General features: G+C 35.7%; 2 protein-coding genes across 2 annotated transcripts in view; both read left to right on the top strand.

Moving 5' to 3' along the window:
• The first annotated feature begins 2,033 nt into the window (after positions 1-2,033).
• The window catches only part of palb2 (partner and localizer of BRCA2), a 34,753-nt gene continuing 10,253 nt past the window's right edge, over positions 2,034-26,533 (top strand). The window contains exons 1-5 of the mRNA XM_030140555.1: positions 2,034-2,056; positions 18,654-18,893; positions 21,072-21,131; positions 21,209-21,380; positions 22,551-23,903. Coding sequence (XP_029996415.1) covers positions 18,816-18,893; positions 21,072-21,131; positions 21,209-21,380; positions 22,551-23,903 — 1,663 coding nt within the window. The 5' untranslated portion in view covers positions 2,034-2,056; positions 18,654-18,815. The remainder of the gene's footprint in view (positions 2,057-18,653; positions 18,894-21,071; positions 21,132-21,208; positions 21,381-22,550; positions 23,904-26,533) is intronic.
• Positions 7,003-17,062, top strand: LOC115423644 (retinol dehydrogenase 8-like). Its single transcript, XM_030140568.1, has 6 exons — positions 7,003-7,188; positions 14,207-14,368; positions 14,464-14,643; positions 14,872-14,965; positions 16,106-16,289; positions 16,387-17,062. Exons 1-6 carry the CDS (start codon positions 7,083-7,085, stop codon positions 16,612-16,614), a joined length of 954 nt encoding a protein of 317 aa, XP_029996428.1. The 5' UTR covers positions 7,003-7,082; the 3' UTR covers positions 16,615-17,062.

The raw sequence follows: 26,533 nt of genomic DNA, 5'->3' as shown, positions 1-26,533 counted from the left end.
GCACTGGGTCTTTGTGGGTTAAAGACCTTCAAAGCTCTTGAATCTTGATCTAACTCCTAGTTCCATAACAGAAATGATGACCACCACCACCATCCCCCCTTCATGTGCCACTTATGACCTCAGATCCTTGGGTGGGACCCTCTGTAGTCACTCCACAGTGGAGGTTCAGATCTAAAGGTGACCTGTCTAACTCTGGAAAAACTGGCCTGAGGAGATAAGACACACAAATACTCTATAACGTCTTTTAAATCACTGCCTATAGACTCAGTGTCCATATTTCTTATATAGTTTAATTTTATTTAGTTTTAACAGTTTGTATTCCTTATGTTTTATTCATTTATTTATCATATTTACCATATCATTTATTTTACTTTACTTCTGCCTCAAGTTTTTACATCTCTTCCTCCTACTATTACTTTAATGGCTGTTATTATGTATTATCACTTTCACTATTTTTATGATCTCTTTTCTTTTATCTCAATTTTATTGGTATTAGATATGAGTGTCCTGTTTACTTTAACTGCCGAAACACTTTGTAAACTTCTGTTCTTAAAAGAGCTACATCAATAAAAGATTATGATTATTATATTATGTAGGACTATTTTGTGGTGACTTCCAAATGAATGTTTCTGTACATTTTTTTCCTTACTGATTTATCACCATTTATTCCAATAGTATCCTTTGCATGTTTTCTGTGAAAATCTGGTATTTTCCTATATTCAATTTATTAATTATGTAAATGTTAATTAGAGCTCTGTGTAAATTCAAAGGTTAAATGAAGAAAAAGTGACTTTTTCAGCAAAATGCATCATTAACCAAAGGAAAAACAAGCATCCATATTGACTGTCATTGATCCAACTCCATGGGTTTTACTGGTGAATCAATGTTGTAGAAGATGACGGTGTTTCCATGTTCACTACGGAGCCTCTGAATGTCCAAATGGATCATATCTGATGCTTGTATTTTATAAACAGGCTGTTTAGTTTTAATAAAATTGAGAGGAATTAGTTGTTCTCATATTCTCTCTTGCATCATTGTGTACCTTCTCAACATCAACACCTACTGTATATCAGCTCAAATAGATGGAACATTTAGAAAAGACAATCTGCTCGTGCATCCATAAGGAAATCTCATGTGTCAAACTTAACAAGAAGATAATCATGTGAGAGATAGAACAAGAAAAAAAAGGTACAAAAATATTCGATAAAAACAAAATGAAAGACAAAAAAAGGAAAATTAGACAAAAATATAAGATATGAAGCACCAAGATGAAAACAATGTAAAAGCTAGACAAAAAGTAAGATTGAAAAAAACGTAGAAGACAAAAGAAGATATAGCAAGACAAATACGACATAAAAGATGCAACATGTAAATTATGCAAAAAATGTCACAGAAACAGTTAAAAGATCCAACAAAACAAAAAATGATGTAAGAACGAAGGAAGAACTAAAAAGGCTGTTACATTATAAAAGCCAGAAAATGTAAAACATGTGACGTGACAAAATGGTGTTAAAGATGCAACAAAATAAAACAAGATGAGGGAAAAAAACAACAAAAAGTAGACAAAAAATAGGTTAAAATATAAGGCAAAGGATGTAAAAAGGTAACAAGATGAAAGTGAAGATGAAAGAGACACAAAGATGGAATAAAATGAAGACAATGTATTAGATGTAACAAGACAAAAACAGGCTAAAAAAGTATCAATGTAAAAACAAGATGAACAACACAACAACTTGATAATGATGTAAAGGTTGCAGCGAGATAAAGAAAACAAGGAAAAGTCAAAGATGCAACAAGACAAAGAAACACTGCAACTACCATACATAAGAAAATATAAAAGATGCTGACATAACAGGAACACAAAAACAACATAAACAAGTGGTGCCAGGCACAACAAACCCCGCCCCTCACTCGAACTGTAGCTGATGTCCAGCTCATATCTATGCGTGTGCTGATGTCAGCATATCAATTGCCTATATATATATATATATATATATATATATATATATATATATATGTGTGTGTGTGTGTGTGTGTGTGTGTGTGTGTGTGTCAAGTTTTAAGTAAATGGAAACAAAATTGATGTTTTTATAGACATTTGAAATGTCACCCATTATAAGTAAATGGGAGAAATTTTTTTTAAAAAATTCATAAAAAAGTTGAACTTTGACCTACTTTTCCCAAAATGTACCCACATCTATTCTGAGTCACTGGCAATCTATAATCCTCACTTGGTATAAATTCAATTAATTGTTTTGCTGCGACAGACATTTTAAAATTTTTTCCATTATAAGAAAATGGAGAAAAAAAAGATTTTAAAAATTAATAAAAAATTTAAACTTTGACCTGCTGTTCCCAAAATGTAATCAGATCTATTCTGGGTCCCTGGCAATCTATAAATCCAATTTGGTATGAATTCAACCAATAGTTTTGCTGCTAGAGTGTTAACAAACAAAGAAACAAATGAACCGCACCAAAAACAATACCCCTTGCCTCCCCTTTGGGGGGCGGGGTAAAGATACAGTCAGAAAAATTCCGTAAAAAATGTAACAAGACAAAAACAATAGAAAAATGTGCAACAACGGGTAATGATGTAAAAGATGAAAAAGGTGACAAAAAGGACAAAAAAATAAACGGATACAGCTAAATTTAAAGAACATAAGACATAACATGACAAAAACAATGTAAAAGACAAACCAAGACAAAAAAATAATGCAAAAATCAAGATGAATGTAAAAAAAAACCCTGAATGAAAGTGAAGATAACGTGAAAGGCAATGTGAAAAATGTGAAAACTGATGAAACTGACAGTAAAAGGGGAGTAGACTGAGCAGAAAAGGTGATATAATGTTACGAGATCTGTCGGTGATCATCAAAACTGATCTTGAACAGGGGGAAAATGATGCAAAAACAAGATAAAAACAAAACGAAAGACACAAAATGTTAGAAACAATGAAATTGGCAAAAGAGATGCAAAATTTAAAAACACAAAGACTTAAAATGTTATTTGTATTTGCAAACTGGAGGGGAGATTTATCTGTTCATTTTATATATTTGTTAAAAAAGTCACATTTTTTTTCATTAGATTAACACGACGGGAGGTTCATGGGTACATTCCAGAGCCTGTACTTCTTCACTTTTATCACAGTAAAAGAGTTGAATCAGTCCTTCAAAGTATCTGTACTTCATGGAGTAAAGAATGTGTGGACTTGTGTCTCCTCAGGATACATATATGCACGCGTGGGCAAAGACACACTAATGCTCACATACGCTATGATGTTTCAGTGCTTAAATATAAACCTGCTGGCAAAACCTCTCCCTGTAGGACTCACAAAACATCCAACAGTGAACACTTGTGCCATATTACTGCTCTTTACACACACACACACACACACACACACACACACACACACACACACACACACAAAGCATGCTAGGACAGGACAACGGTGCTGCCCAACTAATAAAAATATGCTGCTGCAGATTCCAAATTCCAATGCCTGTCTGTCTTTGCCCACTCTTCACACACACCATAGTCTGCTTATAGACACAATAATAGAAGAGCCTGCTACCATCTGCATATGTAAAGCTTTATCATTTGAAATCAAAAGTCCAAAGAAGTCTGGAGAGCATGGGGAATATGGAAAGCTTTGTAGTTTAAGCTGAAGTTTATGGGGCTAAAAAGGAAGGCTGACAGGTATAGTGAGTTCAGTGCATGCACACACATGCAGACACACACGAATAGAAGCAGGAGCCCCAGGTTCAGCTTTCAGCTTTACAGTAATATTTATAGCCAGGAAGAAGTAAATACTAGTTCCTTTTATTATGTTTAGATAATTTCAGCTGACACAACACTCAGAAATGACAAGACTTAGGAGTTAAAACACTGAGTAAGTTCATTTTGCTTTAAAATCACCAATGTTGTTCACTGTTTTTGTTTTTTTTTTCATTTGTTGTTTGCTACTGGTTATTTCAATTTTGGAACATTTTGTTTTTCCATTCCCTGATGTTTTTCTGTTGTTGTTGTTGTCACTGTTCTGTTTTCCCCTGTTGTTTGTTTCTGTTTCAGGGTCTCTATACAGTAATATAATCCAACCAATAGGGGGAACTGATCTAAAGTTCAAAACCCTCTTGCAGATGAACACTGTCAAGCAACTCGTGGCACCCAGTACAGTCATACTGGAGGACAAGTCATACTTGAACAGGTGAAAAAAAAACAAAAAAAAAACAAAAAACACTGAGTAAGTTAACCCATAAAGACCCAGTGCTACTTTTGTTGCAGGTAAAACAAACAAACAAACAAACAAAACTTAATAAGTTAACCCATAATGACCTTGTGCTACTTTTGCGGCAGTTCCCACATTTCCACCTTTCTTAACTGATTTATCACCTTTTTTTTTTTTTTTTTTTTTTTTAAATATTATCTTCTTTATTGGAATTTTTTGGTGTAAATCATGTATTTTCCTATATTTAACTCACAGATCATGTAGATGTTCATGAAAACTCGGAGTAAATTCAAAGTTAATTATATCAAAACAGAGAAAAATGAAGAAAAAGTCATTTCTTCAGCTAAGATATTGCTAACTGAATGTATAAACAAGTGTGTCCATCCACTGTCACTGATTCAACTCTATGGGTTTTACTGGTGAATGAATGTTGTAGAAGATGACGGTGTTTCCACGTTCATTATGGAGCCTCTGAATATCCAAATGGGTCATATCTGATGACCATGAAAAGATGACAAACTGCATTTGACCAATTATTTACATGGATTGATAAGATTAGTGGATCAACAAGTATTAAACATTTTAGCTCAGTAGATAGTTTGTGTCACTGGTGGCTGTTTGGGTCTTTATGGGTTAAAATTATTATGGAAAATGCCTCAAATTGAGCACAACGCTAAAAAGGCTCACTTAAAAACCTTGGTTAAACTTACATTTGCGATTTCAAGACAAATCATCTAAACCAATCTGAAACATATTCCTTGCACATCAGTATTACTAAGCACTATTTCTTCCATTTGCAGCCTACTGTAATAATATAAATTGCCTATAGAGTTGGAAAAGTGCAGGAAAACCACTTCAGCCTGTAAGATCTGATTAGATGCAGATGCTGCTCGGTGCTTCTGTGAAAATGTTGGTGAGAAAACATGCTAAATCTTCAAGTGGTAAAACGCAGATACGTGATTGCAAGTGAAGATAATAAAAAAAGTAGCTGCGATAGAATAATTGTTAAAGGTTGTTTTGGTAACTTCACTGTTTTGGAAACAGGAGGAGAAAGAGAAGAAGAAGAAGAAGAAGAAGAAGAAGAAGAAGAAGAAAAAAAGAAGCTAATAGATTCCAGGCATATTTCCAAATGCTCCTGCTCCTTCAGGTAGGATGTCTTAAACTTATGACTGGCAGCTATACTCCTCTATATGTGTGTGTCTGTGTGTATATGAGTGTATGTATGTGAGCAAAAAAGAGGCTGCAAAAAAATGAGGCGAAGAGCCAGAGCAGAGAGTATAGAAGCAAAAAAGACGAACCGGTGTGTTTTTGTTGACTTGAACTTCTTTAGATTGTAATAGCGTACTTGTTTCCCGTACTTATTTCATCTTTCATGTGCATTGACTCCTACAAACCACAACTACAAACATTCATCACTGTTAATGATTTTAAAGGTATCATGGATAATGCATTGAAGGAGGAGTGTCACTGTTTTTCTTGAGGCCAATAATTATTATTCTGTTTAACTGTTCACTGTGTATCATGTATATGTTGTATATAGTTTTGATTTTGTAAGGCCAGATCTCCCTTGCAGGATAGATGGATAGATGGATAGATAGATAGATAGATAGATAGATAGATAGATAGATAGATAGATAGATAGATAGATAGATAGATAGATAGATAGATAGATAGATAGATAGATAGATAGATAGATAGATAGATAGATAGATAGAAAGGACCACATTCCGAGAGTTACAGTCAACAGCTACTAAACGTAAATTCAACTCCAGAACTTTTATCTGCTTCATTTGTCACAGAATAACCAGGGAACAGGATGTGAAGCTGATGACAGTCACTGTCTAAATACTTATGTATCTGTGTGTAGAGCTGCTTGAAATCCAACTGTAGTGGTTTATAAAGCACTGATTAGGTTTTATTTTAGAATAGACTTTATTTGCCATTTGCACAGATACATCGCAGTATAGATACATTGGAATTCTAGTGCATTTCCCTGATTCACGGAATCCAAAGAAAAAGAAGACATGAACAAAACAGAAACAAAACATAAACACAGTTAAAACATAGGATTAGGTTTTATTTTGCCTACATGCTGATATGATTTGCAAAATAAATCTTCATCATGTAGGCTTTGGTTGTAGAGACTGAAGTCATTCATAAAAATAGATTGGACTAATGTGATATTATTATTTATAGTCATTTATTCACTACTTCTTCTGCAATAGCAATTGCAAATGTAAAATGTCCTGTGATGCACTACTCATGTTTACATTCTGTCATATCCTGTCTGCACTTTACCCTCTTTACCCACCGTATCTATACATTCACATATGATTTTTTTGTGCATAGTTGTTCTTCTTTACATATTATTTTATATTTTATTCTTTTTACATCATTTTCTTGGATGTCTTTGGTTGTATAAAAGTGTTGTATAAATGCGTTATGTAATCCTGCTGCTCATATGTGCCTTGAAATTGCCCCCTGGGGACAAATGAATTGAACTGAATGTACCTGTGCTGACCACTAGAAGGTGCCACTTCACTTTTAGACTCTGACTTTAATGCATTACTTTAAATTTTATTTATTAGTGAGTTTGTTCTTCTCTCTCTTTGGGTTCTCTGGCTCTGAGATTTAAATTTAGATATCCACCAGGTTTTTCTTTGCACCAGATGGGATCCATGTGGAGTGAAGTTGGGACTGTGTTACTGTTGCTGTTAGATAATAATCCCTTTCTGTCCATGTGACTCTGTGTGCTTTATCCTCTTACGGTGGCTCTCGCCTCAGATCAGTTCTCATCCCCATCGGAGCCCCGGGTCTGTATCCTCAGAGTGTCCACGGACGGAGCGGACGGGTCATCATGGCGAGTCCTGGGCAGAAAGTGGTCCTGATCACCGGCTGCTCCTCTGGGATCGGCCTGAGGATGGCTGTGATGCTGGCCAACGATGAACAGAAGAGATACCACGGTAAGAGGCAGACCGAAAGATCCGAATAAAACTACACTAGTCATAATTTTATTTACAAGCAAAAATATTCACACGAGCACAGTTTGCAAGGACAATTTTGTGAACTCCTTCATAAATGTGTAACTTCTGATCCTTTTCTGCACTGTTAAAATATGCCTTACATGGACTGAAATGACATAAGAGCATTACACTGTCCACATTATTATGTAAACTACACCTCCTGGCTATATTTGAGGGAATAAAACAGTGGAGTGAAGAGTGTGGGATGGAATACATGTACATATACATATACCATATTTATGTAAACTAATATAGTTGTGGGTTGTATAAAAAACATAATTGAAAGAGTCACATATAGTATAAATTACAGGGAAGATTGTTTAGAATTATAAATTATAGCCAATAGTATATTGTATTTGTATGGGATTATATTAGCACATATGTAGTGGATACTGATGTAGCTATAACACATAAATGATAAATAATGTGTTGATTGATATAGAGACATATACATGTTGTATTAATATAAACTGATATAGTTTGTGTGTGGTATTGTAATAAAGGGGTGGGATTAAATAAGTGTTTACTTCCTTGCACTCCTTTTCAGATGTGGAAAATAGCACTAAAACTGCATTAAGTAGCTTTTGTACACTGTTCATTCATTCAATAGTGCAAATGGTATGAGTGAATTAGATGAAATAAACATAATGAAAGAATAAATGAATGTTTGTGAATGAATGTTTTGTTTGACATAAAAAATACAAAACAACCACCAACTAAAGCAAATGCTCAAAGCAAATTATCAACACAAGACAACCAAAATGAAAAAAAGATATGTATTTCTTACTATTGTATGAAACAAATACAATTTTAGTGTTATTTACACATCTGAAGAGGAGTAGGAAGAATTAAATACTTATTTAATCCCACCCCTTTTTCCCACAAAAACATGTATTACAATATTTTAACCTGAAGTAAAAGAGGATCATTTTAAGGTTCACACATAAACACAATGTGAACATCGTAAAAAGGTATTAAATAACTTTCACTGATTAAGGATGACTATTCCATGTGGGTTGGTAAATTGTTTTTTTTAATTCTGCTGCTTTCCAAAAACCTCAAATGTTTTAAATCAGATTAAAAATGACTGAAATAGCTTGAAGGTTTAAACTTTTCCTCTCAGATGTTGTATATTTGGTTTGTGTCAGTTGCTGTATTTCAAATGTCAGGAAAAGCTGAAAAACTTTGTCACATCTTAAATTTTGACATGATAATTTGGGGGAAAGCACATGCGATAGACGATGCAGGTTAGAGGTTAGAGCTTCAGCGTGTGAAGGAGTGAAACATAAAGGAAGAAAAGGGAATTTTCACAATTTATATGGTCTAGTGTGAGAGTCTGAAATATGTGACAGGGGACAAAGGGTAAAAATGCTGTGCAGTCCCACCAGGTGTCCCACCCAGTCTCCGTCCTCACCGTTCCATTGGTCAAGACTAGTCCCACCCTGATCAGAGGATGACAATGGAAATATGCCAGTAGGCCTTAGTCTATCTGAGTCTGTGGCTAACGACCAGTGTGTTTTATACTCCAGTGTCATTGTTCTGTGTACTTAGTATACTTATGCAATGACAATAAATATCTTATCGTATCTTATAGAATTATCGTATATCACTGGTCTACAAGTAAAATGCTTCCATAATAAAAATAGTTAAACCTTACCAAATTTGAGTCACTAATACAGAAAAGTTAAGTCAAACGTGCTAGTTGGTTGGAGTTTTTAAGATACAGTCTCGGGCCAAAATGTGAAATCCTGAGAATTAATGAGAGAATGGGTGTTATTCAAAAGGAACGTTTAGTCTCAGAGCTACAGATCTACCTCAAAACAGTGTCTGCACATTACAACACATTGACTTTTCTTTCTAATGAAACATTTATAAATCCATTGTATAAATGTACATAAACCAACATATATGTGTAATGACACACCTTCATATATATTGAAAAGATGAGCTAACCGGCACTTTTGTAATTTGTTTTCTGATTCATCTTAATAAAGTATGTAAGATTTAGCACATTTAATATCTGAAGCAGATATTTCCTAAAAAACAAACTGTAGAACAGTGTATTCACAAATGAGTTCATTAAACCAACAGTGGAGTGGAGAATGAAGACCTCACATGTGCTTACATAATTATAATTAAATTACAGAATTAATCTTGTGGTAATCTGTTACATTAATGGAAAAAAATGGAATTAAATTAAATTTACTGATCAAAATGCTGAGGTTACATACAGGATTTTCTTAATATAGAAAATAATGGCTTTAGTGTTGCTGGACAAAGGCACCCTTTAGTTTTGGAAAATACTTTTAATTTGATTTGATTAACTTAATTTTGCTTTAAGTTTGGTGGTAATCATCATCACCACCACCTGTGACATTTTATTTTTTTTGTTTGTTTTTTTACAGAAACAACAGAATTTTATAGTGTTGACTGCGCTCTACCCCTGTGTACATCGTACTTGCTTTATTTTATTCATTCCCTATGCTTAAAGTTAAGTTTATGCTTTTATTTAGTCTGGTTTAGTTTAATTTCTGCTGTGTATATGACAAGAAACCTCGAGTCTTGAATCTATGAGTGCTAACGGTGCTACTGTTTTGAGGTTTACTCCACTTGGTTTATTTTTATGTCTTCCTGACATTATCGCCTGGGATTGATTAGAAAAGTCATCAAACAGCAATGAAATGTAAGTGCTAAGAGGCTAAACACTAATCTGTAACCTGTTACATTAAAAGGGAAACTTCCTAATGCTGTAAACAGAGCTAACATAATATTACATAGATTTAATGAAAATCTGGCACGTTTTAAAGGCAGGGAAATAAAGTGAAGACATCATCAAACCATGTCTAATACAGGAGTGGGAATTCTAACTTCCAGATGTACACATAAAGCGCAGATTACAGTCTGAACTAACAGGGTGACGCCTGGTGATCCAACTATCACCCACTATATGTAACACTGATGTTTACAGACTGTGACTGATCCCAACTTAACCTTTGGATGCTCTTACGACAAACATACATATATTTAACTCTAGACAATAGATGAAAGCCCAGTGTGGCCTTAGACTAATTCTCTGAGCTGTGTTGTGGATGATCAGTTGGCCAGAGGGTTAACAGACAAGAGGTTTATTTCTGGAGCCGGCAGGTGCTAATACTGATATGTAAACTGGTTGTTGTAACAGGGCTGTTTGTGACCACACACAGTCTATGTTTAGTTTACTTAAGATGGTCTTTACTACACTGGTTATCTTTAGCCCAGGTTTTCCAGTCCTTAATTTGACTGTGATAAATTACGACAAAGGCCTACAATTATTGGAAAGCCTCAATCCAACTCCTTACTACAGTGGTTTCCAAACTTTTTTGGCTCGTGACCCCATTTTAACATCACAAATTTCTGGCGACCCCAGACATTTTTTTTTTTTTTTTGCTAAAATTAATTTATTTTTGATCATGTAATAGTTTTCTCTACTATGTTGCAAATAAACGTTAATTTTAGACGACATTTAGGCTATATAATGTATATTATTATGGGCGGAGGCAGAAAAGCCAGGTGTAGATTACTGCACAAAGGGAGAACTTTATTTTCTTTGGTCAGAATATGTACAGTCATTCCAGCTTGGATTTACAAGACTGACAATTAATACTGAACAAGAACTCAAACTATGAATTATGAAAGAGCTGCAGCATCTGAAACCGACCACAATGAACATTTAAAAGATAAACAGTATCACAGTGCTTCAGTTTCAGCTTCAGAGTTTTTTTTATGTCTTTATGTATTGGGATTGTCTCTCAACTCACCATATATTTTTTATTAGTAAATTTTTATTTTTATCAATTACTAGAAATTTCAGGCAACCCCATTTTGAATTCCAGGCCTGACCCAAAGGTTGAAAAACACTGCCTTACTACAACACTAAGTCGCTGTGTCTATGAACAGAGTATCATCTGCTCAGATGTGTGTACTTCAGTCAACTTTCGCTTCATTTTTTTGTCGTGGGTTCCTCTCAGTTCTCCCTGACCTTCGCTCCGTTCTTTCCATTCTTTCATATAACACAACATATACATCCAGACCAGGTCTCTCAGGATGGGAGAGCACACCCTAAATTCCACCAACACACGTGCCTACATAAAGAGAACATGTGTCAAGGATAAAATGAATACACACATGTATCAGGAGCCAAAGGTGTGTATTCAGCATAACATGATGTGTGTGTTTATGTGTCAGCGAATTCATTGTGAAACTACAGGCTGTGACTGTGTTTTTGTAATCTTGTTCATGGGCAGGACACCTGATCATCATATGCTTATTTACGGGAGCAGCAGCACCAGCCTGAAGGTGCAGGGAGTGTTTCATCCATTCATAAACTCACATCTGGAAGCGACCCATGGAATTAGGAGTGTAATTATATCACAAGGAGACATAGAACATAATTGCTGATAATTGGTTGCAGCAAGCAGGTTAAACTGAACTGGTGCAGGTGTGACTGGGATTAAAACACTGTGTAAAGGTGCACAGTGTGGATTCAGAAAGGAGCTGTTACTTATTAAGACTCAGGTGTGGATTTGCACAGAGTCTGTGACTTAAGGTCTTTTGAAGTATTTTAAGAGAAAATACAAACTAAACAACATCACAATAAATGAGCAAATGAAAGTGTGTCAACTTTCAGATGTTTATAGATTTTATAAATTGGAAGAACAATCAAACTGGGATAAGATAAGGTAAGGTAAGGTAAAATAAGATAAGATAAAGTAAGATAAGATAAGATAAGATAAGATAAGATAAGATAAGATAAGATAAGATAAGATAAGATGTACGTTATTGATACCCCAAGGGGGAAATTCAAATGTGCAGCAGCACAAGAAAAGAGGCTTTGAATACAATAAAAAAAGAAGATAAAAATATAAAATGAGCTAAAGTGACTAAAAATTACATTTTTTATATATATATATATATATATATATATATATATACACACATAATAGTAATAATAATAAAGAAAGAAACAAGTCTGCAGTAGGTGGCACTGACAACAAGAATCAGTCCCATGTTGTTGTATGCCTCCTCAAACCAGTCAATATGTGGTTTACATCCATGTTTGTCCAGATTCAAACATGTAGTGAAGACAGTGTAGGACTCTGTCTTCACCTGAACACTGCTTTAACAGAGGAGTTTGGTGTTGAGGCCATAGACTGTACATAATTAGTAGACAGAGTAACTATTATGTCACCCATTGGTTTCTAAGCTGCCTTTTGAAGACAGTAGTTTATGATTCTGCTGTTGCCATCTTGACTGTTTGGAGCCCGAAATAACCATATCTGGATAAAAGGGGCAGAGCTATGGGAGGGGTAAGAGGTGAGCTAATGCTAAGCACCTCCTTATAGACTCCATAAAATTGAGAACTTCCTCAACTAGAAAAAAAAAAGAAATAAAGTCATTTTATATTCTATTAACCACAAGTACGATGGAGTGTGTGTCAGGGAAAATGTGTTTATTTAAAGGGGTCATATTTTGCTAAACCCACTTTTATTTGTCTTTGGTTCATTTATTTGTGTATTTGGACCCTAATAGTTCAAAACGTTTGAATTTGAACCCTCCAGGTGCTGCAAAGCTATCTTTATATTCATTTTGGCAAAAATTAGGTGGATTTCTATAACCCATTTTAATTCCTGCTTAATTTGTTACCAGTTACCTCAAATGTTCAGTTGTTGGTTGTATTAATGAACACAAGTGCCTGAACGGGACAAAGAAGTATGGTCAACAACCTGGAGGGGGTGGGGCGTGAAGTGGCTCATTTGCATTTAAAGGACCAGTACTCAAAACCACCTTTCTGGTGTCATTACTCAGAAATAGGGTTGAAGATGGACCTGTGGAGTTGAATTAATGAAGAATTCAGAGCCAAGCAGAGCATTTACAGTTTATGCAGACCACAGGGAAATGTTTTAAAATGCATAATTCCATTTAAAAAAGCAAAATAGAACCCCTTTAAATAAACCAAAACTTGAAAATTAACAGAACGGCTGGAGATGTTTTTTGGCCATATGACTCAATTCAATTACAATTCACCTGTCAACACTTCAATGCACCTTAACATAGTTATTTGTAAGATTTTGAGATATTTTTTACAAGAGATGAGGGGTGATGTGTGATCTAACACAAACCTAATGAAACCTTTGACAGTCTTGTTAGTGTAACTTAGTAACCACAACACAATCAGCAGCTCTGACAGTCTAACCTGCAGGTGAATGAGCTGTCAATCACCAATAAAGACTTATGAAAGCTGAAGTTCCCCTCTAACCTCCAACCACTTTCATTTTAATAAGCTTTAATTACTGTTAAAATTTCCTCAGATGTGACTCAAGAGGGAAGCCTCTCACATAAACAGTGTTTTAGATGGGGACATATCATTTTAATAATTTCTGTTAAATTTTAGTTGAAAAAAAAAAACATGTTAGACAAATTATTTTAAGCAACATTGCGATAGATTTAATAAAGATGTTAAATAGAGCCTCTACAATGGAATACAGGTCAAACCATGCAGGACCAGGGAGATGGCTTCATGATTAAGGGACTAAAATTCTATCAAAACACTATAAAGCAAATGAAATTTCCTGAAATTCATCATATACTGACAATTTTGGCAACAGTAAAAATAGCCCAAACCATGTGCTGTAACAGATAAAGGAAAGAGTGTGGGTTTGTCTTTAAATGTCATTAGGTGTTATCAGGTATTATCATATGGCTGGAGTGGATCTAAAGTTTCCTCAGCTTCATTTTTCATGGCTGATAAGTAATCAGTATGTCACAGAATCGTTTTCTCCCCACACCAACGTGCCTTCACATGCCTTGCAGATACACTGTGGTCTCCAAGGCAAATCTCAACACAAGTCAAAACAGAATAAAACACTGGTATTAAATAATCTCTCTGTTGTTTGTCTTTTTTCCCTTCCGCTCTCTGCAGTCATAGCCACAATGCGTGATCTGAAACGTAAAGACAAACTGGTGGAAGCAGCTGGGGATGCATACGGCAAAACTCTGTCTCTGGCTGTTCTGGACGTCTGCAGCGACGAGTCAGTCAAACAGTGTATCAATGGAATCAAAGACCGACATGTGGACATCCTCAGTAAGTAAAAGCACATGCAATATGTCTCAGGATGCAAAGAAACCACTGTTGGAGCTGAAACTCAAATCTCAGAATTATTTTCTTCTCCTAAATAGTCAACAATGCAGGTATTGGCCTGGTGGGTCCACTGGAGAGCATCCCGATCGAAGAGATGAAGAAAGTGTTTGAAACCAATTTCTTCGGCGTTATCCGTATGATCAAGGAGGTGATGCCAGATATGAAGAAAAGGCGAGGAGGGCACATCATCGTGGTCAGCAGTGTCATGGGATTGCAAGGTTAATAAGATGAAAACACAATATTGTAGGTGTGAGGAGGCAGGGCAAAGTGTTAAATGTCACAAGGAGAAATAACAGGTCTGTCAGCTGAGTTAACTCTGATGGATGAATGGAAGAGTGGGTGGACGAGTACCAAGCAAGTCTTGACAGAGATGTGACCTAAAAATGCTGAAGCTATTCATGCTGTCTGTAAGTGAAACATAAACTTGGACTGTCTTTCTTCTTTAGGAGTGGTGTTTAATGATGTGTATGCAGCTTCTAAGTTCGCCATGGAGGGTTTCTGTGAGAGTTTAGCTGTGCAGCTTCTGAAGTTTAATGTCACGTAAGTTTCACGCTCAGATTTATCTACTGTTTTTCAAACCATAACACATGTGTAATCAGACATTTAGCCTGAGGCCTGTGTTGGTTATTTATACTTTTCCTCCACAAATACCAACTAATATTAGCTTCATGATGTATTCACTAATAGACTATATTTGAATTTATTTTCTTTGGTCTGTAAAGTTTTCACAACCAGAATGGTCATTTGTCAAAACCTTGTTTGTCTATGAACAGTTCAAATATTAAAAAGATTCAGCTTATTAGCCTGATATCACCAGTAAAACATGAACTTCCATTACTCATCCCATTCCCTGGAAATCTGGTTATAATATAATGAAAGAAAAGATATAAATGCATTGGTACACAAACATATTTGACCTTTTTATTTTATAAACATCCAAAAACCTTTTCCCCTCAACTTGTAAGATACTAATAAAATGTAGACCTACTTATATTCTTAGAAACCTCTATATAGCAAAGCACAGAAAGGCATTTAAGATATTTATTTATTTTTAATGCACTTTATCATTGCTGTAGGGGAATTTGGTTATATTAACATTAGCATTCAGTGGATTCAGAGCAGTAAACTGGCACTGAAGGCACTTAAAGACAACTCCAGATCTCCATCAGTACCTTAGGCAGGTGCACTACCAAAAGAATGAATGTACTTAAACCTGTTTTTGAGGGTTGGGGAACCTTCTACCTTTGAGGGGGACGTGCTAACCGCTATGCCAATTTGGTCCACTGATGAACTACAACAAAAAGATAATGATAAGTATTGTACTTGTGCAATAATTTTGCCTTCTGTACAATCAGTAACACCAAATAATGCCAAAAATATAGTAATTTGATCACTTGGTGACACTCAGTAGAATTGGATCAGCTGACAACAAGATGGTCCAGAGTTTGATTTCCAGGTGGACCAGGGAACTTTCTGTGTGGAGTTTGTGTGTTCTCCTAGTCCTATGCTATCAAAAACATGTATGCTAGGTTAATTCTCCTGTCAGTGCCCTTGACTAAGATACTGGCATAGATATGGTGTTAGTCCTGGGGTTCTTCTGCTTTCTTTTTGCTCCCTTATTTGGATGAAAATGTCATCTCTGTCTTTGTTGCCTTAGTTTATTATGTGTCTTCTCCTCAGTTTGTCCATGATTGAGCCTGGACCTGTACACACAGAATTTGAGGCAAAGATGATTCAGGATGTGAGACAGAAGGAGTATCCTGGGACTGATCCTGAGACAGTGAATTATTTTAAGAATGTCTACCTTCCTTCTTCCGTTGATATCTTTGAAGCACTGGGACAAACGCCTGATGACATCGCCAAAGTAAGTTCACATTTAATCTACTTTATCTGTCTGTTTACATTGCTCAGTCTGACTGTAATCTCATGTCCTTTTCTCTTCTTCCTACCACTCTGAGCAGTGCACCAAGAAAGTGATTGAAGCAAACAGTCCACGCTTCCGGAACATGACCAACCCACTGTATACACCTATTGTAGCACTGAAATATGCTGATGAAACTGGAGGTCTGTCTGTTCATGCTTTCTATCATATGCTCTTCAACCTGGGCCCTCTAATGCACATCAGCATGACTGCTATGAAGTACCTCACCTTCGGATGTCTGAGGAGCAGAACGATTTCACCCAACTAGAAACTCATACACAAATGTGAACAGTACAGCCCCTGAGCATTTAGACCTGAATAAACACCATTCGCTACCTCAACCTGTGTATCAACCTGCAACTCATATTGTAATGAAGCGTCACGACGTCTGTCTTCACTGTTTAGAATTGTAGCTTACAAATATATAGACACCACATGAGTCCATTTGAGGTGAAGAACTCCAAGAATTGTAATATTTGTTTTAGCCCATACAGAGTGCCAAATTCATAGTTTGCTCTTATGCTCTTATCTCATTTCATTGTAGATTGGTTATTTAATTTTATATCAAACATTTTCAGATAGCTTTAAATTTCAGCTTATTTTACAGAGAACTGTCAGGAAATTGTGTTTGCACTTACTCATATCTTAAAATACTGTCAATGTATAGGAGCAATTGTAAGTATTTTGGCATTAAAATCATTGCTTATTCCTCTAATGAGTATATCCTTGTTCATTATAAGACTTTTTGTTGTTGCATACATATTACTTGTGAAAATTGTAAATGCTGGTTACTGTACATAAACTTCATACAACTGTGGTCATAATTAATGAACCACTGTGACAAAGGGGTAAAAACTCAAAAATTTTCATGACAGTGGCTGTAAATGTGAGACAAATCTGGCAAGACACATGAAATGTTGCCTTTACAAATAATTTAAATAGGTGAATTGACTTTAAATCAATTACAACAAAGGTACAGTTTTCTCAATATCAAGTCGGCTAACAAATGCAATTGTGGCCAAAACTTTGGTATCATTTTCCAAGTTTGTGTTCTAAGATGACACACAACCAAATTCAATCATTCTGGAAAACCATCTGTTATTTTGTCTCGAAAAAAGGAATATTCTGGTGCAAAATAAAATGTTCAAAAAATTCCAATAAAACATGTAGTGGTGGCCAAAATAGAACACCTGACAGATCTGAAAATATTGAGCTTTTTTGCCTCCAAACATGATTTTATTCCATAGCTAATGTTCATGAATTTCCAGATGGTTGCTCTGTGCAAAACAAATATCAGATAAAGTGAGTCCTACTTTTATTTTTATCCTCTTTAATTTTAAAATATTTACTTAATGAGCAGAATAGGCCTTGTAAATTCAATAGAACCACATAGCTGTGTCCTAAACATCTTTTTAACCACGATCACACCTGACAATGATTAACATTGACATTGTAAGAAAAATTACCTAAATCTCCTTAGAATGACTCTATTCTATGATTTATACAACATAATGATAACTTTATAGATATTTAATTCACTTTATAGGTATTTTGAAACAGATGAAACCTCTTAAATGTGTCAAGTGTTCTAATAATTTTGGCCGCGACAGTATATAATCATTTAATTTTATTTGATTTAATTAAGATATTTGAGGAAATTGTGCCACAGGGTAACAGGCTAAAGTGTGCTAGCTTGTTTAGCTATCAGTAGATTTGTGTCAGACTGAATTATTTTATGATTAATATTTGGGAAATTTTTAAAATAAATATAATTCAATAATTGTTTCCATACTTGGCATTATAAATTAGGTAATATGTTTTACACAAATTATAACAAAAAAAAAAAAAAAGAATGTAAAAAGAATGTCAAACTAGCTAAAGTGTTTTTTTGACAACAGCTTTTGGTCCCTAACATGGAGGTGTAGCTCTGCTGTTACAAACAACAAATCAACTTTCACTTGAAGCAATATAAGCTGCTTTACAGTAGCAAGGAAAGCAAACAAACAGATTAGAGGGAAAATACTTACCCGTGGTGCTTCAGATGTTAATTCAGTCCAGAGTAGAAACAAGTATTTCTGTAAATGTGTCCGATCGACTCATCGGGACTCGATTACTCAGGTCTGTGTGTTAGAGCAGCGGGAAATTAGAACTGAATCAATCTCCGTCAGATCGATCATCGAAATAAACTTTAACCTGTCCACTCTGTAGGACACATGAGAGCCGAGCTTCCGTAAGCTTTACTTAAACATAAAAGAACACTGTCATGTCATGTCAGGTTCTGTAGCTCACAGAATGGATGTGTGTGAGGACAACTTATGACTGAGTTTGGACGTTAACGTGTTTTCTGCTCAGCTCGCACCCTGCACCGATTAGCTTAAAGAAGCTAATGCTACTGAAAAGGATCAACAGACATGGCAGACTTATAAAATAAGAAGCTGTGAGAAAATAGTCAGAAACCGAGTGAGCAGGATGGAAGACAATGTGTGTGATGTCCTTCACTGTGAGGAGAAGCTGAGGACCACACTGCACTGTGATGACAAGGACAAGGTACTGGATTTATACACTTATAAACATGTACTGAAATGTAAACATGACAGTAGGTTTAGCTTCTTTTTGCCAGATTTATCATGGAGTTTGGAAGTCTTGAGCATTACACACTACATTTCCTGAATTCTGGTGGATGTTTATGCTCCAGTTTTGTGTCAGTGGTGTTTTAAACTTTACATTTATGAACTACAACTAGGAAAATTTAGTGTATAAAATCTATTCCATTCCAAAATGACATCAGTAAACAATATGCTGAGTGTAATGTTATGTTTCTCACCACCTCGTATTTAATTTAAATTATCTTTTTGTCTCCTTAACAACTAGTAGATGAAAAAAATCCATCTCTCAGTTAGACAAAAAAAATTAAAAAATCAAAATCCTTTGCTTCTTTCGTTGTTTTGACAGATGAATGCATTGCTCAAATATTCCCCTATGAGTTCTACCAGCTGTATATTTTCTATATTTATTTACAAGCAAATTGGTTCATATTTAGATGACAGTGAGACAGTTATTGGTCAGTTCAGCTCTATTTCTTCAGAACGCTTTTGTCTATTGTACAAAGCTTTAAAAAAATAAATTAGTTAATTAATTAATGTGTATATATATATATATATATATATATATATATATATATATATATATATATATATATATCGGCTAAAATTTGCTTAGAGGTCTTATTTATGTCTTTGTGCATAAGAATTCAATATAAGTGAATCCCCAAAGGCACTTTGTGTTGGTAAATGCAAGCTATGCAAATTACAGGATTTCAGTTCTGTTGCAACATGTTGATGGTCATATGAACTATGTTTTCTGGTCAAAAATGTCCAATTTCATCACAATTAATGCTATATTTTCATGTCACAAATGGCCAAGTTATATTTTAACTGAATTTACCTGAAAAACAAATATTCTATTCTTTTAGACTCCCCAATTTTTCTTACAAGATTATATACTACATATCACGTTTTATTTGCACAGGTTGCAATATGGAGTATGGTGCTGATCCATCCTGCTTATGTTACGTCAATACATACATTAAGAATGTCACATGTCACTTTTTAAATCAACAGTTTTCTAATAGTAAGCATTTTTATAAAGAAAAAACAATTCTGTATTGTTATTTACTCTTTATTATGATGAAAAACTATACAATAAATAATTCTGATATTAGTTTTTGCACAGGGATCATTTGTGGAAACGGTGACATGACTGCCGAGCATCAGTATGATGGGATCCATAACAACCATGTCACATCCGTCCACTGCCACATTTTGTGTTTTTGTTAAGCTGTTATTGTTTTAGATCCACAATACTAGCATTTATGAATAAGAGGAGAATTAGCAATAGTAAGTATATAAGTTTATTACTAATAAAGTACTGGTACTGACCAGATCATCATGGGTAATGTCGTGTCCGTCCACCAGCAAAAGTTTTCACATACACGTGCTATTCAAAATCCAATATTTCTGAAAATATAGCTTCCACTGTCAAATAGTATCAGTAGTCTGTGCACAAGTGTATTAGTATTATTTCAACACAGTTGTATGCATTTCTTATCTTACAAGTTTTTTTTTTGTTACAAAAATGGCCACTCATTTGACCCCCTAAGTAAATTTAAGCCGATATATATATATATATATATATATATATATATATATATATATATATATATATATATATATATATATATATATATATATATATAATACATGTGTAATATGTAAAAAAAAAAAAAATGTCTGTTGTAAAGTGACATGACAACAGTTACCCCAATATTAATAATTTTTAAAACAGTTTTTGCTTGTACTTGAGTTGAATTAGTTGAAACCAAAGAACCAAGAATTAAACAATATCCCCCTAAAAAAAGCAAAAGACTGAATTAGAGCATTGAATTGAACTGAACCCTACTGAATTTTCCTGTGTGAATGTTACTATTCATTTTATTTTTATTTACTTACTTATTTGCTTGACTATTTACTTGGCTTGAAAGCCCTTCTTTCTTTGAAGGACATTAGTTGTTAATATATTTTACTATGACTTAGTCAGGATGTCTTTATACCTGTTATGGATTTCAGTATTGCCAAATTGCTGTGTATTTGACATGTTTCTATTTGACTTCTAAAAAAAAAAGTCACTACAAAACAGCACTGTCATGTTACCACTTTCTCCCCTCAGCTTCGTAGAAAGTTGGCCCTGTTACAAAGGGAATACCTCAGGACAGCTCAGAGACTGCAGGTAAGACCATTCATCAGTTCCACAAGCTCACCATTGCAGAAATTCAGTGTCTCATGCACATGTTGACCTGCTAACAGCGTGCTGAGCGTTTGGAGGCTGTGCACAGTCATGTGAGGACCAGGATCACACAGAAAAATGACCAGGATCAGACTGAACGAAACCAGACTGAGTCAGACCTCTTTTACAAACCATCTTCATCAGTGAGAAACAGTCTCAGTAAAGCAGTTCAGAACCAACAGCACACTGGAGGTGAGTCTTCTCTTAATCAATTACGGGTTCATAGTGAATCTGCTGCACATGCATGACTGTAGATATTAAACAGGAATGTAAAATGTGAAACTCTGACAATAAAGGCCAACAATGTACCACTGGATTACTGCATGCATGTTTTACTCTATTCACTGTACAGAATAACTGTTAGCATTCTACTAGAAAGTTATCCATGAATTTCTGACATCCTCTCTGTTGCATAATTGTCTGACTGATAAATACATTAGTAGAGCAATGAGATGAAGACAAAAGTTAGGTTGTTAATGCAGGTTTTGTTGTCATGGTGTCTAATTTTAGCAGAAAAGGAGCTATAATTGTATGTTATATAATTAAAGCGTTCGCATTTAACCCATAAAGACCCAAACATCCATGGGCAACCAAAATCATTCACTGATCTAAAATGTTTAATACCTAATCCACTGATCCTATCAATACATGTAAATAATTGGTGTAAAATGTAGTTTGTTGTCTTTTCATGGTCATCAGATATGACCCATTTGGACGTTCAGAGGCTCTGTGGTGAATATGGAAACACCATCATCTTCTACAACATTGATTCACCAGTCAAACCCATGGAGTTTGGCAAATAACAGCGGTTGGAGACGCTTATTTTATGTTCAGTTAATGATATATTTTGCAGAAAAATTTATCTTTTTTTCTGTTTTCTTTTTTTTGGATATAACAACCCTCAACTTTAATCTGAGCTTTTATGAACATCAACATAATCAGCACATAAAATATAGGAAAACACCTGATTTTCACTTGAAAAATGCAAAACACAGAGCATAATATTAGTGTAAATAGTGACAAATTGCTTAAGAGAGGGTAAAAATAGAGAAAAATTCTTTTGGGAACTGCCACAAAAGTAGTACTGGGTCTTTATGGGTTAAAGTATACTGTAGAAAATACTTGTAGAAAAATAAAGAGAGCAAATATCTTAGTTTGATGCTTGTGACATTTGTTTTTTATTGATTGTTTTCTTTATTTCCAGAGTTATGTGTTCATTTCACTGTTTTTTCCTTTGCATCTTCTTAAATATGTTTCTAATTTTGTGCATTATACCAATGATAAGTGCTGCAATGAGGCTGAAGTTGCTCATTTTACTCAAAAAACAGGCATCGTTGAAATAAATATGTGATGTTTTAACAGGTCCAGTAGACTCCAGTGAGTCCAGGAGGAGCCAGATGGTTAGGTCCTTTCTGCCTTCTGATTCAGTTTGCACATCGACCCCAGACTCAAACCTCAATTCAGTCAAAGGTCCAAGACCGAGTCCAGCCTTACGCCTGAGGTCACGACGTAGTCGCATGCGCTGGGAAAAGAGAAGCGCTGAGGCTGGACGGAGCACAGATAACAGCGAGGAAGGACAAGAGCAGAGTGAAAAGACAGAAGACAAAGAATCACATCCAGTTAAATACAGTGAAACAGGAGTTGTGAATGAGAGTGAGGAGCTGATTTCTGCTTCAGAGTCAGAGTCTCCTTCTCTGCTTCTTACACACTGGAACCCACAAGAGCAAAGTGAAACAGTGGAAACTGTGGAGAATCAGGAACTAAGGGAAAAAGACACTGTGTGTACAGGACAAGACTGCTCAGAAAGTCAGAAAAACAAAAAAGGGGCACAAGGAAGAGAGGACGGGGATAATGGTAGAGAACAGAAGGATGGGACATTTTATGAAGAGACTATGAAAAACACTAAACAACAAAGAGAGACTGAACCGAGTCATTTGGATATAGAAGAAGAAAAGACGATGATTGAAGGAGATGAAAAGCGTCTCTTGGACTCCTGTACTCTAGTGGAAGGGCTGCTTTTTCCAGTGGAGTATTACGTCCGAACCACAAGGCGTATGGCGGTTTCACAGAGCCACCCCGACATGCAGGCGGTCATACTGTCTCAGCTCAGCGTGGGCCGACATCGCCGGACCCGGGGTCGTGGCAGAGGAACCAACAAACAGAGTCCAACAAATGAAGAAATAAACACTCAGAGTGATTTCTCTTCCACTGAGAATGAAACTGCCTCTGTAGGTTTACATGTGCCATCCCAGGCTGCGAATACACCCCTGACCTACAACAGTCAGAGCTCCAGTGAGATGTCAGAGCCAGTCTCTGTCAGTCAGACCAACATGGATGTCCTCCTCTGTACTCCTCGTCCAAGCAGAGGCAGGAGAAGCAGAGGAGGCAGGGGTAGAGGAAGGAGTCAGAACCGCCGATCTTTTAAACCCACTCATCACCAAGGCTTTGGACAAACTTCAGCTGATCCACACCCCGTCTGCACCTCGGCCACGTCCTGCCCATCAGTACCTGATCAGTCAAGACCTCATCTCACTTCAGAAGATGATGGTCCCATGTCCAACAACCCCCAGCCTGTGTTCGCCCACAGCACAGTTACCCAGCATTCCTCTGTGCGAAATGGTACACAAATCAGCTCTACCCCTGGAGATGAGAAGGTCTATCCCATCTTTCTGAAGAGCAACTGCAGATCGAACAACGCCACATGTAATGATTCTGGTAAGTGTTGTGTAAAGAGAGGGTTTGATCTGGCGTTTTTTAATCTTGTTTATATAAAAATATTTATTTAGCTCATGTACCAACTGAAATGTAGGAATGTAATATTTTTTCAAAGTGTATGAAAGATAGTGTTAGCGTGTTTTGTAAATAACATATTTTTTGTTGTGATATTGTAGTGTTACATTCAAAGGGTCAAAATTTTGCTAAACCCACTTTTATTAGTCTTTGGTACATTTATTTGTGTATTTGGACCCTAATAGTTCAAAAAGTGTGAATTTGAACCCTCCAGGTGCTCCAAAGCTGTCTTTATATTCATTTTGGCAAAAATCGAGTGGATTTCTACAACCCATTTAAATTCCTGCTTAATTTGTTACGTCTGTAACTAGTTATGTGACAGCATTTGCACATATAAGGTCAAAACTTCTGATGAACATTTCTCTGAGTACGCCATAATTGTTTATCAGCAGCAGAGTTTGTACTCCATACTGAAAATATGTCCAAACTTCGAGACAATTACCTAAAATGTTCAGTTGTTGGTTGAACGGGACAGAGCAGCACAGCCAACAACCTGCAGGGGGTGGGGCCTGAAGTGGCTCATCTGCATTTAAAGGGCCAGCGCTCAAAACCATCTTTCTGGAGTCATTACTCAGAAATAGGGTTGAAGACTGACCTGTGGAGTTGAATTAATGAAGAATTCAGACCCAAGCAGAGCATTTACAGTTTATGTAGACAACAGGGAAATGTTTTAAAATGTATAATTCCATTAAAAAAAAAAAGCAAGATATCACTCCTTTAAAGCTACAGTGATTAAAACTACAATAATGTAATAAAAATACAATTTTATAATGTAGTCAAACAGTGCATTGATCCATAAAAGCACAACAACAATTACATGCGGACAACAATACAACGAAAGAACTTTGACAATTTAGGGGGAAATTTTTGAAAAAGACATTACTCTGATGAATTTATAAGCACATACGTATTGCACATTCATGTCAAATACTAAATAAAAACATTAACATGAGACCTGCAAAATAATCTTCAAACCCTTGGATGAAACGTCTGCTGCTTAAGACTCAAATCATATAACCTAATATAACACATGTTCTGCAAACACAATGAATAGTTTATAGGACTGTAATGATTCTCTCATTTTTTATCTTTTTGTCTTTCTTTTTAGAGGATGTTAAAAAATGGGGGAAATATTTCTGTTTTTTATTCGATTTATTTGATCACAACACAGAGACAGCAGATTCTGTCTGTTTCAGAACCTTTACAATATATAAAATGCTCAGTAGAGTTAGAAGTGTAGATGCAGACTGCCATGGTTTGGTCATGACAAATAAGGATGAAACACAGGGTTCCCGTGGGGTCTTAAAAAGTCTTAAAAGTCTTGAATTTACAGATCTGCTTTTAATACTGTAAAAAAAAAAAAGTCTTTAAAAGGCATTGAATTTGATATGGTAGGTCTTAAGTTATGTTCCCATAATTGTGTTTGAATGTGTCTGTTAAATGTCCAAACTACAAAGAAAGTAACGTTAGTCGACTCAGTTTCACCCGTTCCAACCCTACAATTTATACTGAAATTAGGAACCAATTATCGCTAACTTTGCAGCCCCCAGTGAGAAATGACTCGGAACAGTGGGAATTAAGGTGTTGGAGTAAGTCAATGCATTTTCCTAAATTCTAGGAGTCATGAATTTTTGCCAGTATGGCCGTGAAATAAGCATTAAATTCTGCCCTAAGTAGCCTTAAAAAGGTCTTAAAAAGTCTTAAATTTAACTTGTAGAAACCTTTAGGAACCCTGGAAACAGAGGTTGAAGGCCAATCAGTTAAATTATCGTGACAAACAGCCCAAACTAATACAAGCAAACAAAAAATGCCATGGAATGGAGTGTGATGAACAGTATTATCAGTAGTGAAGTGAGAGTGTACAGATGAGTGAGCAGAGATGAAGGACCTGAACTCTGTGCTCGGTGAAGTGAAACCAGAATGGAGCGCACAGATGTTTATTTGTGTCAGATGAATCATCTTTCTTGAGTAACTCTGTAAGAGCTAAGATAAAACATGAATGATTAGAAAACTCACTCAAGGTATAATACACACATACAACAAAAGAACCACACCACCCTTCCCTTTTTGGAGCCGAGGCTTCCCTGCCATACTGTACCAATGCCAAGTTACTGCTGAATTTATTGACTGACTTTATTGACTTAACGTCACAATCAGAACAGGAAATATCAATTAAGAATCTACTGGAAGTTGTTATTTACACCAGGGGAGGAGATGTCCTGAGTGTTGAGGTGAGAATGCGTATTTCTTAGCGATGGTGGTTCTGGGTCCAGGTATCATACCACCCATTCCTCTGATCAGCAGCTTCACATATGGACAATACTGGCCCAAATGTTAAAGGCGCAAGGCAGCTATCACGCCCCCCCACCCCACCCCACACACCCCACACACACACACCCCCCCCACACACACACACACGGTTTGTGGAAAAATGAAAATATCTAAATAAAAAGTAAAAAAATACAAACTGTAATAACATTGGTGAGACCAGTGTAAATGTAAGTATACTTATGATATCCCCATGAAACAGAGTCTTACCTGCTCATCTAACCTGA

The sequence above is a fragment of the Sphaeramia orbicularis genome, chromosome 1, assembly GCF_902148855.1.
Source record: "Sphaeramia orbicularis chromosome 1, fSphaOr1.1, whole genome shotgun sequence".
Classification (NCBI taxonomy): Eukaryota; Metazoa; Chordata; class Actinopteri; order Kurtiformes; family Apogonidae; genus Sphaeramia; species Sphaeramia orbicularis.
Note: the sequence above shows the minus strand (reverse complement) of the source record. Positions and strands in the feature narration are given on the sequence as shown.